This window comes from Petaurus breviceps, unplaced genomic scaffold (genome assembly GCF_028583685.1).
Source record: "Petaurus breviceps papuanus isolate PSGF00001 unplaced genomic scaffold, PetGlider_PUasm1.0 173, whole genome shotgun sequence".
Lineage (NCBI taxonomy): Eukaryota > Metazoa > Chordata > Mammalia > Diprotodontia > Petauridae > Petaurus > Petaurus breviceps.
The window spans coordinates 17,342,493-17,359,539 of NW_027185759.1; the positions used below are offsets into that span (position 1 = coordinate 17,342,493).

At 39.7% G+C, this 17,047-nt stretch overlaps 1 protein-coding gene across 1 annotated transcript in view; it reads right to left on the reverse strand.

Annotated features, from left to right (window-relative positions):
* The window catches only part of VEPH1 (ventricular zone expressed PH domain containing 1), a 196,176-nt gene that overhangs the window by 115,767 nt on the left and 63,362 nt on the right, over nucleotides 1–17,047 (reverse strand). Inside the window, exon 6 of the mRNA XM_069083457.1 lies at nucleotides 1,386–1,606. Within this exon, the coding sequence (XP_068939558.1) occupies nucleotides 1,386–1,606 (221 nt within the window). The remainder of the gene's footprint in view (nucleotides 1–1,385; nucleotides 1,607–17,047) is intronic.

Below are 17,047 nucleotides of genomic sequence, written 5' to 3' on the forward strand. Positions count from 1 at the left end.
TTCTTTCTTTCTTTCTTTCTTTCTTTCTTTCTTTCTTTCTTTCTTTCCTGTCCTTTCCTTTCCCTTCCCCTTCCCTTTCTTTCCTTCCTTCCTTCCTCCCTCCTTTTCTTCTTTCCTACCCCCATGATGAGACTACATGGTATAAAGGATAGAGCAGTGGACTTAAAGTCAGAAAGATGTAGGTATAAATCCCACCTGAGAAACTTACCAGTGTCTAACTATGGGCAAGTCACTTCATCTCTCTGACCCTCAGTATTCTCAGCTTTAAAAGGCTAACAATAGCAGCACCTACCTCAAAGGGCAAATTTCAGTGGGGAACAGGAAGTAAAATTGAAGGCTCAGGGAGATTTCCTGTGGCTTAAAGCACAGAAGATGGTTGTGATGCCCACACAAAACCATGCCTGAAAAGTATCCTGTTAAGAGTCATTTCTTATGACTTTCTCTCTGGATGCCTGTGAAGTACTTCTGTTAAATCATTGTCCCTGGGATTTATTTAATGAGAGAAGGTTCATCTGTTACTAAAGTGGACCTGATAGATTGGGGGGATGTAAAGAATCAGTGGCACTTCTCAGCTTACAGGCACCATCTCTTGCATTATGCCACAAACTTGGCCCAATAGGTTTTCTCTCCTGGCCTCCTAACTGCAGGGTTTTGGCAGAGGAGGCTGAGAGAATTAGACCCAGGCATGAATGAAGCTTAATCTTTCTCCTCTGGTGCACATATGCCAGTCACCAGGAGGGAGCAATGAGCCAATGGGCTGTGCACAGAATGCCAAGTGACCTCCCTAATAATGGGCCCTCTCACAATCCCAAGGGAGGCTGCAGTGTGAGTTCTAAACTAGCTCCCTGAAAAGCAGAAGCATAGAAACTATGTAAAAACATAGGGGGCATACTTGACTTCCTAAGAGCACGTGCTGGAGGGATAACCCTCCCTAAAGTTAATCTTGCATCCCTGGGAGACCTTCCCCTGAAGATATCCCTGACCAAGTTATGAGTATTTTAGAATGAAAGATTTAAAGTATCTTTCTACACACACTGGAGAAGAATGCAACAAGTGTGTAAATCTTCATATGCTCAGCTGAGATAATGGTGAAAAAAGAAAAAGGAGCATCTGCAGTCATTCTCTAACCAAAGGAGATAAAGCTGAGGCGGCGTGCTTGTCTCATCTGCCTCACAGTGGGTGGGGGGATAGCAGGGCTTTTATCGTAGACTAGGCAACCCTGGACAGAAATTGTTGTTCTGCGGCACAAGGCATATATTCTATTTTCTGGAAGATGTTTTATGCAAAGCATGTGTGCTTAAACGAGGTACTTTTTGTTGGGCTCGTTCCCCATTCAAAGGCAAAGGTGGCCATGGACCTAGAACCAAAAATGCGACATCATTTACCTCCTTCTTTGAGTTTTGTCACTGTCCAAGTGTCGAATGAGAAGCTTGGCAATGGCGGTGAAACTGTTACTCATCCGGTAGATATCTCTGCTTTGAGTCCCCAGGATGGTAGAGAAGGTGTCCGTGAGATTCTTAATCTCCAACAAGAGAAGGTGGTGAAAGGAATGTTCCATGTTAGCGAGCTGGTCCACCAGGTAAGCCAGAGAGGTCCTCGCACTCTCCTGCCAAGGACAAGAGGGAGAAATCCACATTTGGTTCATTCAGAGAGTCCCAGAACCAACACAGCTCATATTCCTTATGGGGGACTGAGCAATGAGGTCAAAAGGGGAGGCTAAGTCATCATTTCAGGTTACAAGCCATCTCACATTGCTTGTTCCCTGACCTTGCTGCTTTCAATTTCTTCCTCCATGTCCCTCCAAAACATCTTGTATGTCATGGTTAGACATTCTTAAAGCAACGCTTTCAATTCTGTGGAATAAGGAATGACTCACTGACAGGGGAAAGGAGAAGAATATAGGGGGAAATTAAGGTGATGGAAAAACTAAATATATCAATAAAATTTTATTCTAATAAAAATGATGCCTTCATCATGTAGAACTATTTGTGATTTTCTCTGTAGCTATTAGCTCTGAACTGAGGACACAATGAGAGCTTCATAAATGCCTATTGAACTGATCGATCATGCCCATCCCTTAACAATAAATAAACATTCTCCATGTCCTACTACATGAAATCAAAACCTCTTTCTCTGGATTTTTAGACCCCTTGGGATCTGATTCTTCCTAATATACATATATACATGTATAAACACATACATCTACATATGTGTAAATATATGTTATGAGTATTTTAGAATGAAAGACAAAGTGTCTTTCTATACACACTGGAGAAGAATGTAATAACTCTGAATCTTCATGTATGTGTGTATATGTATGTATATATGTATATTTTTTGTTGTGTTAAAATTGCTCCTTTCCCTCTCACATACATGCATACATGCAGTGCACAACGATCAAGCTAACTCCCACCTTCATACCTTTGCCCATATTGACCCCCGATTCCCCATGCTCTCTCCCACCTTTCCCCCTCTTTAAATCCAGCCCTTCTTCCAAGGCTTTGCTAAAGTTAAGGGAACCTCCTTTCAGGGAGTCATCTTTTCTCTGACTGCCTGCTATAAAAACACAGAATCTGGGAGGTAAAAGGGACTCTGCAGCCTGTTTAGAACAAACTAGTGCTAACTGGGAGTTCCCTCTACAATGAGGCTAATGGGTTGTCACTCAGGTGTGTGGGTAGGGGGAGGGGTTGGCCACCTCTTGAGGCAGTACATTCTACTTTGAGAAAGCTCTACTATGAAATTTGTCATTATGTCAAGGTTAAATTTCCCTTTTTTGCAACTTGAATAAATTCTTGTGGAATGAATGAATGTATCTCCTCATACCCACTGCTCCTTCTGCCCTTGAGGGCCAAGCAAAGCAAGTCTAATTTCTCTTTCACATGATGGCTTTTCAAATGTTTGAAGGCAGCTACTACACATTCCCCTGAATCTTTTCTTCTTCAGAAAAAAGTCCTAGTTCTGTCCATCTATTTTTTTTGCCTGAAATATTTATAAGATTTCACACAAAAGAGTTTTCACACATAACTTGATTATATACTCTGCTCTCTTGTTTGCTAACTTCTAGTCTGAATTTTGCTTTTCCAACTTGATGGGAAGCTCCCAGCAGTCAGAGACCAGAGAAATTATCTTTCTTATACTCTTGTTTTATATTTTACAATACTTAGTACAATTCTAGGCACTGATAGGCATTCAACAAACATCTGAAATTGATGCTTCTATTTAAGAGAATCCATCATACAAAAATCCAAAGGTACAAAATAGAAAAATTAGAGGGTAGTCAGTCACAAAGGGAATCTTTACACAGTGATTCATTTCAGGATGACTGAGCAGAGAATCTCCCTAACATACTTGAAACATGATTTAACTTAGGAAAAATTATATATACATTCAACTTTACTGAAATATTTCTTTTGTATAGTATAGGGAAACACACTTATCAAACAACAAATATATTTGATGTGACTATTATGATGCATTTGTGAGATGTTGTGGGGGTTACAAAGAAGTCCAAAGCAGGTATAATTTGTACCCTCCCTGCTTACCCAGTCCAGCGTCCTGTTCTACTTTCACTGCCTTTCCCTCACAGCCTTCATGATGTAATTAATTCAACCTTTCAACTAATTTCAAGTCTCCCTTTGTGTCCTTTGAACTTTCATCAGATGGCTGTTAATTCCCTTCTAAAGCTCAAGTCTGGCTTCTGCCTCCCATTCACTACCTTTCTCATCCTTACATGCTGCTAAATACCTTTGGAAGAAGTTCAACAGTCAAGCAGGCTGAGGCCACTACAGATCTGTGTTCTTCAAAGTCAGCTGGAGTCTCAGTATTCCTTTTATTATTCCTTAGTTGACTAGTGATCACATGTCTTCTAGAGAACTTCCAACCCTACCTCTACCCCTACCTCCTACACCCTTGTCTCCTCCTCCCCAGGAAAGGATCTCATCTCATACTAAGGTCCTCTGTCACAAGACCCATCTTTTCTCAATTCTAATATGTTCAATCTATACAACATTACCTCCTTCTCTTTTCATTTGCTCTGGTCTTGGGAAAAAGGGATGGCTTTTTTCTTTGTCAATGCCAATCACTTTGCTTGTGTCCTTGATCCCATCCCATTCTATCTGCACCAGAAGCCTGACCCTTCAATCCTCTCTTCTTTTCATCTAATCTTCAATATATCTCTATTTTCTGACTCTTTCCCTGCTGTCTACAAATTCTGTGACCTTGAATTCCCCTCAAAATATCATCTCAAATCTCTCCTTCCTTGTACAGTCAAACTCCTAGAAATAAACTGCCCACACTCATCACCTCTATTTCTTTAGTTATTTCTCAATTCCTTGAAATTTTGTCCCCAAATCTTTCTGTCAAGCACTCATCTTCCTCTTGAGTCTCACATCACCAACTGTCTGCTGAAGTTCTGGGAAGAGGTCACAGATGAAGAAACTCATTTGGGAGTTATCTGCATTCAGGTGATTGCTAGCACTAGAGAAGTCTCTGATCCACCCCACTTGTGTGATCCAGTCCACCTAAGCTCTCAGTATGGTAGACCTCTCTTTAAGGCTATCAGGCGCAAAGAAGGTGGTCATCTGCACTGAAAAGATGGATTTTCCTATATCAGTAAAATCACCGCTCTAATTACTATCCCCATGCCTACAGAAATACGTATATGGAGAAAGAAGAGAAGAGGGCTGAGGACAAAATCTTAAAGTCTACTTAAGTGTAAGTGACAAGACAAGAATGAAGCAACCACAGAACAGGGAAATTGCCATCAGAGAGGTAGAGAGTCAAGAGATTGCAATGGCACAGAAGTCTCTGAGCCTCTGTTTCCTCATTTTGATTGCCCAATGGGGGAACTTCTTGAATAACCTGTGTCACAGGATAATTTTCAGGTAAAAAATATGATTTATAATAGAATACTTTGGAAACATTAAAGCATGATGTAAATTTCAGCTACTGTTATTATTATTAATGCTATTACTGTTGATCAACTTAATTCAACAAGCATTAATTAGGCACCTACTATTCATTCTGGTCTCATGTTAGGCAATGGATATACAAAGACAAAAATTAAACAGTTCCTGCCTTCAAAGAGATTCCATTATACTAGGGGTGAAACACGACAAATACAGATAAGTAAATAAAAAATATATAGGTAAATGGAAAGGCATTTGGGGGTGGGGTAAACCACCCTGTAACCAATTGGGAGCATCAGGAAAGGCTTTATGTAGGAGGTGAATCTCAAAAGGATCAGAGGTAAGGAGGAAGAGCATCTAGGAATAAGGAACCGCCTGTATAAGGGAAGAAAAGTGGCGCATGGAATGTCTCACTTGGGGTCATATTATTAAAATCTGCAAGAACAAACTCCTGGGTGCCCTGCCTCATCCAAGTCAAGGTGGGTATCAGGTTGTAGAATATAATTTTTCCATTCCCATAAATAACTGATTGTGTCATCCATTGTCAACAATTGTACAGACACAGAAGTTTCTTATGAAATAAACTTACCTAGAGACACAGTCCCCATGACTTTGTTAACTACACTGCTAACTGCAAAAGTTTGATTTCTAATATGCTTCTATTAGAAGGAAGACATTTGTAGGTATTGGTCAAAAGGAAGTCACTGAAAACCACCCAAACTCAGAAAACATCGCTGACAACCCAGCCTAGCCATATATGAGTTTCTCCTCATTTCACAGATGAAGAAACTGAGAGTCAATGAGGTTAAATGACTTTGCCAGGGTCACACAACTGATAAGTGTATAAGGCAGAATTCAAACCCTGGGCTTCCTGACTCCATGTCCAGTGGTCTTGCCACTATGCCATGGAGTCTCTGCAATTTCTTTCTCTCTGCTGATTTCATTTGTAGCAAGACTGTCCAGCATGGTACAGTTCAGTCCCTCCACCAATAAAGCATTTCATCAGTTGTTACTCAGGAAACTCATATTTGGAGTGCCGACAGTTAAATGAATGAATACAGATGGTTTTAACATAGTGTCATTCTGAGCTCTGCTGACCTCAACCTTGTCTGCACCTCTGCCACCAGTCACTCCCCCAATGGAAGAGGGATGTCAGGTCTGAATCATTTGACATTTTTGTTTGTTTCATGGCTTGCCATGGCCTAGAGTTCACCAACTGGCACAACCGTGATGAGTCTCTGGACCTGCGATTTCACCTGTGTAAAGAACTCTGGGTATGAGCTTTTCCAATGTAGATTGTAACTTCTCTGCAATAAATAGAAAGTTACCTAAAGCACCAAGAGTTTGATTTGCCCCAGGTCACACAGTCAGTATGTGTCTGAGAACTCAGCCTGGGTCTTCTTGTCTCTGAGGTTGCCACTGTATCTCCTATGCAGACAGTCTCTCATCCAAGCAACATCTGTGACATTTTTAAAAAAGAGGTGGCCTCTAGGTCTGAGGTACATATATGAGTTCCTGAAGTCCTTGAAAGCACAATTGTTAACAAGCATCTATGGAAAAGCAAAATATGAAACTTACCCATGACTCAGTTTATTATGATCAGGGAATAATTGGTAAACCATTTACCAAGTAATGATGGTATGAAAGAGCACTGGCCTTGGAGTCAGGAAAGCAGGTTGTAAGATCCCACTTCAATGCTTAGTAGCTGTGTGACTTTGTACAATTCACTCAAGCCTCAGTTTCCTCATCTACAAAATGGGCATGCTACTTGCACCACTGATCTTACAAAGGTACTATGAAGAAATCTTTTTGAAAATCTTTACGTGATATAGAAATGTGAGAAACCATCATCATCATCATCACATTAATTTTTAACAGTATATTATGTTTGGCTTTCCTTCAAGAACCTCTTTAAGTTCTGAAATTTATTACCTTCTGATATTTACCTCCATTCTTCAGTCATTCCCCTTCCTCTACATATTTCTTAGTCTCTTTTGAACTTTGAAGTAGATTGAATTATATGTTATTTATTTGTATGTACAGATATTCATAGAAATTATAACAACCTCAAGTATATGTCCTTTGCCAGGAAAAACTCACAGACCTTATTGAAGTGGGCAGGCCAGCAAAGAATCAAACTACTCAGGAATCCCTCAGTTCTGGGATAATTGCCTATTTAAATAACTTTTAAAAATGTGCTTGAACCATCCAAGCAAGCAAGTCCTGTGTCATTTTGTAAAATGGTTGTATGAATGAGATAAAGAATTTCTAAATAAAACAGAACCTACCCCCCCAAAAGTGACATAATGCCTCAGTTTCCTCATGTATAAAATTAAGGCACTAGATTACATACCCTCAGGGGTCTCAATTCTATCTATGATCATATGTTTCTGTTGTGTGTGTGGTGGTGGTGGTAGTGTCTAGACCTGTGCTATCATCAGGGGTGGTAACTCCCCACATGAAAACTCCTTTTACCAAAATACAGGGTTCCCAAAAGTCATTAAGTACCTTTAACCTTCAATATATTGAATCCTTTTAAAATCTCTTTCTAGTTTAAAATGACACTAAGTCCTTCGGGACATGCTCTGTTTATTTTTCTCAATTAAAGAAAATTCATACTCTCAATTTCATTAGTTTGGCTGTTACTGATCAGTAATTTGTATTTGTAGGGAGCTCTCTGGGGGCATGGAGAGATTCATTGGCTGCCTAGGGCCACATATCTGAAGAGGGATTTGAAGCCAGTTTTCCCTAACATTGAAAGCAATCTTCCAGACACTGCTTTATTCTTTCATCTTGGATGAAGCATATAAGCTCAACAAGGTGACCTCCACTTTAGCCAGGAAAGGGCCAATCTGGAAGGGCACATCTTTTATACAAAGTGCTTTTTGGAACAGCTTTGTGTCCCAAAATTGCATTCCTTGTTCTCTCCCTTTTGATGAAGTCTCAATTTGTGGGAATAGATGCAAAAGGCTAGTTAAAGACAGTTTCTCTTTTGGCTGGTTAAAAAAGAGAACTCAATTAAAGTTAGATGACATTTGCATATTCTTAAGCAATTAGGGGCCATGCAAATTAGAAAAATAACAACTTCCACACTTTTTTCATTATTTGGATTCAAATCGTGTGATTCCAGCAAAATAAACCAGTTTCTTGAGGAATGGTAGAAGAATATGTCATTTATCTTTATGATATTACTGATATAATATTAAATAAGATCAGTAAAATGATACTTTCTGGGCAACAATCATTTAAAAACTACAAATGCAGTAGAAATTATAAAAACACACCAACGGATGAAAGCAGATGTATCCTTTGCTTTTATTCAAGTCCAAATTGGAGAACATGGCAGCTTTTAAGGCTACATTGGACTCTGGTCAGCTCTGGAGACTCAGCCAAGAATTATGTCATTAAACTCCACCCTTCTGCAGATGGCAGGGGAGATATTTGTGTTAGTTCACAATGATGGGCTTGACACAGCCACCTTGGAAAGATGAAAGAGCTCAAGAATGAATGTAGGATGAGAACTGGAATTTCCGAGATTTCAAAGGGAAATTTCCTATTCATCACACTATTTGATAACACTCGTGTTACCACATCTAAAAAAAATTAACTTTGTTAATATTAAAGCAATAGAAAATTAGGAAATGATTATCTCAGCACTTCCTGAAATTCAAACTCTATCCTCCTAAATAGATAGCACTGAGTTTCTTAGGATTGAAAGGAGAAAACCCAAACCTTCTTTCCCTCATCTATGCTCCAAGCTCATTTTTACAGCCCCTGCTCCTTACAGGGACAATCTGATTTGAGATTTTGGAAGATTACCTACCATCTAAATATTGCCAAAATGTCTTAGAGTTGTAGGGTTAGGCTACTGATTGATTTTATTTTTATTTTTTGGAGATAATTGTGGTCAAGTGACTTCCCCAGGGCCACACAACAAAAGCCACATTTGAACTCAGGACCTCCTGACTTCAGGGTGGGGGCTGTTTCCATTGTACCATGTAGCTGCCCCTTTAATTGATTTTAGAAAAAGTGGGAAGCTGGAGTGCAAAAGGGTGGACATTTTGAGTGGGCAAGGAAGACCTAATGTTGCCTTTCTGGGACCCTGAATTCACTGTATGTATTGAGCCAGACTCTAACTCCCATTCCATGTATACTTCCCCTCTCATTGTGACAGTAGTCAACAATGAGAGAGGTTGAAGAGTATATGTTTCTTGGGACTGTCTCCATTTTGTCTTTGTAGCCCCAATGCTTAGCACAGTGCCTGAAACATAGCAAGTGCCTAATGAATGTTTGTTGTTTGGCTGATTCTATTCAGCCCAGTAAGGACTTTAGGGTTGAAAAAAATTTAAAGAACATGAAGAACTCAGTCTGTAATATGGAATATCTCTTTGTGGACTGTGGAGTGTTCATAGAGCAGACATAAGCAAATTGTCAGAGTTCTAGAACCTCCTGTCAAGATCCTTCAGGAGATATTGATGAAATAGCTGTTTATTATATGGGGGGCGGATGGAGGTAGGAAGAAGACCTGCTTATGAGGAATAGCTGAACCATGACTGAATCTTCTTTTTTAAAAAACTGTGCTTTTTTTTTGCCTCTTTATAACAAACATATTCTAGCAGCCTAGCTATTAAAGTTTCAAGTTAGCCACACGTGGACAGCTCTTGGTGATTTACCCCATTTATCCCCTTTACAGACTGTATGAGAAGAAAGATTAGATTTTGTATTAGATTTGTGGCTGTAGCTATAAAGTACCTTCCTTTTTGCTACAAAAAGACCATTAAAAAAAAGAAACTAGCACTATTTGTCACAACTGGATCACAACTATGACATTGTTTCCAACTTGCTAAACAGGACACCAAGCTTGGTATAGGCGCCATTTTGTTACTTTTAGGGGTGAATAAATCAGAAAAATAAATTTCGATGAACTCCAAGTGAATCATAAGGCAATAGAATGGTCTCTCAAAGCCTCCTTCCGCCATTTTGTGTGTAGGAGTAAAGCTACACATACATTACTTAGTATAAGTCTCATGTAACATATGACTTCCTTTTTCCCCAAAGTTTTTCACTCCCATATGAGAAAATAACTGCACCTACCCCACTGGGTCATGAGTATTAAATGAGATAACATACATAAAGTACTTTGCAAATATTAAAATTTAATCATTAACGATTATTGTTATTATTGTTGTTTACTTTTCAATCAACTCTCCTTCCATTATTATGTATGTCTTGTGCCTGATTATAAATTAAAAAAGAGAGAGGCTGCCATATTGTTAGAGATCCGGTTAGAGATCTGGGAAGAGGCTGGAACTGTTGGGTGAAAAATATTTTGCCTACTGTATTTCCACATAATAAATTTCAATATAATTGGTGTAATAGGAATGTGAATTTTTAAGATCTTTCCTGCCCCTAGGCTAAAGTGCACCTAGAGCCTGGGGTGGGAGGCTTGTTTTTCAGTAGATACTTCTTGATTGGCCAGTGAGTCAATAAGGTTGTTACATTCTCTGAGCCAGGAGAAGGCTATCTAAGCCCTGATGTGTAGCTTTGTTTTGGGGCTCACTTTGAAGTGTTCTGTGATTTGATCAGATGAAACTCTGGGAAGCTGTTCTTGAGAGTCCCCCCAGCTTTGAAACACAGATGTTGATTTGGTATGGATGTAATTAATGATTGGACAGTTTGGAAACTGTCTACTTGATCTACTTGATAATTCTGTCTGTATATTCTGAAGTTCGGGGTGCTGACCTTTTCCCCCTGAACTAGGTAAATGATACATATTTGACTGATTAAAGTAAGCTTGTTAACCCATTTTGAGTTGCTTTTCTTTAACAAAGCAGATCCAAGAACCTGTGGTGGCAGCGACCCTGGGGACGCTGGGGTGCTTGCTGCTACAATTGGTGTACTGATTTTTAACATAATTAGCTTTTTGGTGATTTTCTATACTTTATGCATGAAAAAAAGATTCTGAAGCTTCATTAGACTGGCAAAGGGATCCATGATAAATAAAAATGTTAAGAAGCCCTGACATACAGGAACCTGCAACATCAGTGTGCACTGGGGCTCCAAGCGGGTAGACACTCATCATCTTTGAATTTTTCAATATTCAAAAAACTCATCCATGATAATTTCCCTGGGCAAATGCAAGTTTCTCAGAGAGTCACAAGAACCAATACACGAACATTAGATCTAACAGAGATAAACCCTTAAAGGAAACTCAAGCCTGGGCAGGACCAGCCTCCCATGGAGAAGTTCAAGGAATCAGAGGCTTCCTCATGGAGAGCTCCTTATTGGGTCTTAGGTCCCTGCATCCTGTTTATTCCTACTACATGCTAGTGCTCTTCTCCATCTACAAGAGCTCTATTCTAAGTGGGGCTGCTGTCCCCACAAGCAAAGCCAGTGGTGGCTTGTACTCTCTATTAAAAGTCCTCTGCAATGAGAACACTGAAAATCTAGGCATATGCACTTACTGCCCATATGTCTCAGAATACATTGCCAGGACTGCCAGCAACATTGATTCCAAAGTCTAGGAATTCTGATTTTCTAATCACTTCAAATCTGTTTAAGGAACACCAGATGTTTCTCTATTTATTTTAATTTCATTTATTACTTACCAGGAAATTAACTGATGTTGAAAACACCAGGGATCAGCGGAATATTTGACCACTGACGGTTCACCTACATAAATGCTAGCAATCATACTGGTTAATGGAATAAAGTTAAAGAAATTATTGTGAAAGTTTAAAGCCAATGGACCAAATACCATCATCCTCTTTGGGTTTTTCATTCACTCTAAATTAATTAGGACCAAAGCCCCTAATTTGTATTTCTGAAATGCTAATCCCCATTTAATTTCATCCATAAACAATTAGGAAGGACAGACATAAATGTTGGTTCAGAACAATAAGCCATAGATTAGATTGCTAAATGGTTGTTCATCTTACATTTTCCAAGAAGACCAATCACATTATGAATGAGTGACACCTTGACTTCCACATGAATTGGATTTGTGAGGCAGTTGCACAAAGTCATCAGCCTTACTCTCTCTTCCTGAGTCATCAAAGCTCAGTGGCAGGACAAAAGTCAGGACAACTAATCATGGCCCAGGATGTAGTGAATGACTATGGTGTCTTTTTTTTTTTTGCTTTTTTGGAGGGCAATTGGGGTGAAGTGACTTGCCCAAGGTCACATGGCTAGTTTTTGTGTTAAGGGTCTGAGGTCAGATTTGAACTCAGGTCCTCCTGACTCCAGGGCCAATGCTCTATTCACTGCGCCACCTAATCACCCCTATAACTATGGTGTCTTTTATGTCTGAGTAAGCTCTAAGCACTTCATAGCATCTGCTTCTACCACCTTCATGTTCCATTAAAAAAATTGTTCACATCTATCTATTCTGCCGGGAAGTCTTCACATGCTTGGGATAGACATCCCTCTACTCATCAATGGGTTTGAGGCCTCTTGGTTACCCTCAGCTTGCTGAAATGGTTTACCAGAATGTGGTCACAGCTTCTTAGAACCACAGATGAGAGTTTGGTGACAGGTAGACACCAAAGTTGGGTGAGCATCCCTGAAAAGATTCAGCAGCTAAATCATTATTGATTAGAGAAATGCTACTTAAGAACTCTAAGGTACTACCTCATATGTATCAGAATGGTTAATAGGACAGAAAAGGGAAATGACAAATGTTGGAGAGGATATGGGAAAATTGGGACACTAATGAATTATTAGTGGAGTTGTGAACTGATCCAACCATTCTGGAGAGCAAAAGGCAACCAAACTGTGCATCTCCCTTTATCTCACAATACCACTACTATGTTTATATCCCAAAGAAATGATAAAAAAGGAAAAAGGACCTACATGTATAAAAATATCTAGAGCAGCTCTTTTTTTGTGGTGGTTAAGAATTGGTAATAGGATGCCTATCAATTGGAGAATTGCTGAAAAAAACTGTGGCATACGATTGCGATGGAATACTATTGTGCTATAAGATGTGACGAGCAGACAGATTTCAGAAAAACCTGGGAAGACTTACATGAACTGATGCTAAGTGAAGTCAGCAGAACAAGGAGAACATTATACACAGTAATAAGAACACTGTGTGATGATCAACTATGAATGACTTAGCTCTTCTCAGCAACAGGATGATCCAAGGCAACCCCAAAAGACTCATGATGGAAAATGGTATCCACATCCAGAGAAAGAACTGATAGAGTCTGAATGGAGATCAAAGCATACTATTTTTTACTTTATTTTTTCATGTTTTTTTTTCTTTTGGTCTGTTTCTTCTTTCACAACATGACTAATATAGAAATATGCTTTACATGAATGCACATATATAACTTATATTAAATTGCTTACCATCTTAGGGAGGGGAGGAATGTAGCAAGGGAGAAAATTTGGAACTCAAATTAAAAAAATAAATATTAAAAATAGTTTTTACATGTAATTGGGAAAAATATTACTTAGTAATAATAATTAAAAAGGGGTCAGCAAGCCCCCTCATTGAAAGTAATAGTCCTCCCTGATAACGCCATACTACTGTACTGGTTGATTAGAGGATAACCAAGTGGATTTCAAAAAAGCATCTGGCAATTTCACATTTTTCTCATGGACAAGATAGAGTTAGACAAGTGCTAGATAAAAGAGCATTTGGGTGGATTGGGAAGTAGTTTCATGATCTAATTCAACAAGCAGTGATCAGAGCCTTGATGACACCTTGGAGAGACCTAGAGTGATATGTCCCAGGTCACAGATCTTAGACTTTCTTAACAGAGAAGCAATCTCCAGAATAAGAAGACACTTCCCATGTTCTGTCTTGTTTAGACCCCGCATAGAATATATTGTGAGCACTCTGAGTGCTGTATTTTATTAAGGATGAAGGCAAGCTGGGAAATTCCAAGAAAGGTGATTAGAATGGTGAGTATAATGAGGCTATTTCATAGGAGGATTAGATGAAAAAATTAGCGATGTTGAGCTGGGAAAAAACAAGACAGGTAGCCCATCATAATTGCCTTCAGGCATCTGAAGGGCTGTCATGTAAAAGAGAGATTAGCCTTATACTCCTAGGTACATGGTGCTTTGGGTGGGGCATTAGATTGGGATTCTGGAAGACCTGAGTTCTAAACCTGTCTCAGAAATGGACTAGTTGTATGACCCTGGGCAAGTCACTTAGCGTCTCTGTCTGTCTCAGTTTCTTTGTCTACAAAATGAGGATAATCATAGCACATAATTCTTAGGGTTACTATGAGGATGAAATGATATTTGTAAAGCACTTTGTAGACCTTGAAGCACTGTGTGAATATTGTTATTGTTATCCTACAGGAAAGAATTAGAAGACAAGAGCAGGAGCTGTAAAGAGGCAGATTGAGTTTGATGTAAGGAAAAATATCTAAACAATTACAGCTATACTAAAGTGAAACAGATCACCTCAGAGGTACTGGGTTACCCCTCACCAGAAGTGAAATCTGGATAACTATTGTTCAGGGGAATCTTGTTTAGGAAAAGGTGGGACTATGTGAATTTCATCACTTAGTTGGGATGCCTGGACTTTGGCTATCAACATATGTTGATAGTTTTGCATACGCTTGTAAAGAGCTGATTGATGTGAAGAGTTTTCATCATAGGATAATTTTTCTCCAATAAACACTTTTTAATTCTCTCGTGAATCCTCAAAAGCAAAGTGCCACTACTGTGTGTCTGCACCATTAAGAGAAGCATTCCTACAAAGCACTGAAAGAAAGAGATGAATGATTGATTCCCCCCAAAGGGAAATCCTGTCTTACCATCAGGTAGGCATTGGCAGCTGGTGGAATGGGAGAAGGGCAGAAAACAGGAAGTGGGTATAAGTCAGCCCCACCAGCTCCAGAGTATGAGGGAAATGTGGAAGGAGGAAGGTGTCATGTATTTGACATTCAGTACAACTAAATAGAAGTATGTTCTATTTATCCCCCCCCCAACTTCCCTCCCACACACACTCAAAACTTTGCCCAAGGTTAATAACCTTTGTGGAAATGGTGGTTTTGATTCAAAGATCCTAGTTACTCATGGTTTAATAAGTTAAAAGAGGAGCCAACCCAACCCCAATGGGTGTTTCCTATACCATCCTATCTCCCACTCCCTGCTTTGGTTCTCTATTTCTCAGGAAGTTTTTAAAAGCTGGCTGAGCATGATAGGTCTGGTCCTCAGCTACTTTGTTCTGCTTTTCCTCTTCCTCCTGACTTGGCGAAAGGTCTTCCGGCCATCCCTGAAACCTGACCTGGCTGAATGTAAGCCATTTCTCTGAATGAGAAATGTCCTCACTTCTGAGAGCAGCGAGGACATAAATCCTCTAGCTGCTTAGCTGGCATATTCTGGTCAGTTAGGAAAACGAGACCAAACACACAGGATCTAACACCCCTTTCCCCCTGACAGCAGAAAATACTAGTTAGAAATGCCAAATGATCAAATGCCAAAGGACTAAATGTTAGCATGTTGACAAAACACCTTGTGAACTTTACAGCACTAGAAAAATGTCAGGCATGACAATGAGAGAAGAGAGAGGCTACCCTGATCCCCACCAATACAATATGGACATTGGTTGGATGCTATGTAGACTGTAATGGCCATGACAACCTTGAATAAATACTATAGGGTAATATGGAACAATGACATTTCAAGGCATTTTCTCTCTTATTTTCACCACTCTAGAGTAGCTGCCCAGGAAATCTAGTAAATGGAAAAAAACACACTTCCAGAGCTGCCCTGATTTACTTGGTCTGGCCATTACTACTAATGAGACCATATCCTGATGGGAATTGGACTGTTTCAAATGAAATGGCTTTGGTCTCCTTTGGTGTGGAGGTGAAAGGACAAATCAATTCAAGTCAGCTTCCCAGAGGAGGGCCAAAGAATTCCTGAGGAGCCCTCCTCTTCCTATCTAACCAGTGTCAAGCACTGATACAAGGAGGACATCTCCAATGCCCTTGCAAAGACATAGCTGAAAAGTCCAGCCCACCCTGTGCGCTGCAGGCAGGACTGTAAGGTCCTATTGAATGAAAACAAGCACCATCAAAAAATAAACTTTTCAGAATCCTACCGCAGTCCTCTGAGGACAACAAAAATTGATCCTGTCTGGATTTAATTTAAATCACTGTAGATTCAGTTAATAAGTGTAGAAAAATAAAGAGGGCAAATAATTTTGAGTTGTTTTTGGAGCCGGGGAACACTTGATTAGTCTCTTTTGTAATTATTGCTCATAACCAAAGAAAATCAGGCCATCATAATGGAGCTTGGGACATTTTACCACACAGACCTAATGTTCAATTTGGTTGGTGTCTTGGTGCCAATGAAATCCTATAAAAAAAGGCACGCTAACAAAGCAGATCTGTACCCACTGTGAGCAAAACATTATAAACTAGTTACTTCTGTTTCCTGGGTCCAGTCAGCTCTGCTTTCCTTAGTTGGTTGAGCCCTGAAGTGAGACAGCTCAGGGGCAAGACAAGGCAGTCCCCCTTTGTCCCTCTTTTTCCCTTATTTCTCTACTTGACAAACTCTGTCTTCCAGTAGACTCAAGAAAGTGGCTATTCACATGTTCTCTGGACTTCTGCCTCTTTGGGGTTTCCTGATTTTAACCTAGTCAACAAATACCTATGCAATAAGAATGTATACTGCACCTTCTCTTCTCAGCACTTGAGACACAGCAGGTTTTAAAAGACTGGCCTTGGAGTCAAAGAAGTCTGGGTTCACATGCTAACAGTAATACATATTGGCCATGAGAATATGGGAATAGCCCTCAACTTCTCTGAGATCAGTCTGTGAACTTTCTTAGACTATAAGTTTTGGGTAAGTTGCCAGTCTCCATCAGTGGAGGGGGTTCTCTAATGGGAATTCTTCACACAGATGAAATCATAAATCTGGACAAATAAAAAGTCACTATGGTCAGACCTTAGGATATTAAGATATATTACCCACAATAATTAGAATGTAAGTTCCTTGAGGCCAGGGATGGTTTCATTTCTGCCTTGAGACCCCCAGTCCCTAACAGAATTTACAGAGCATGAGGGAGACTCATGTGAAATGATACTGAAAAGGTAGGCTGGTGCCCCATTATAAGGGGCTTTGAAAGCCAGGATAAAGAGTTTATATTTTATTCTAATGACAGTAGGGTG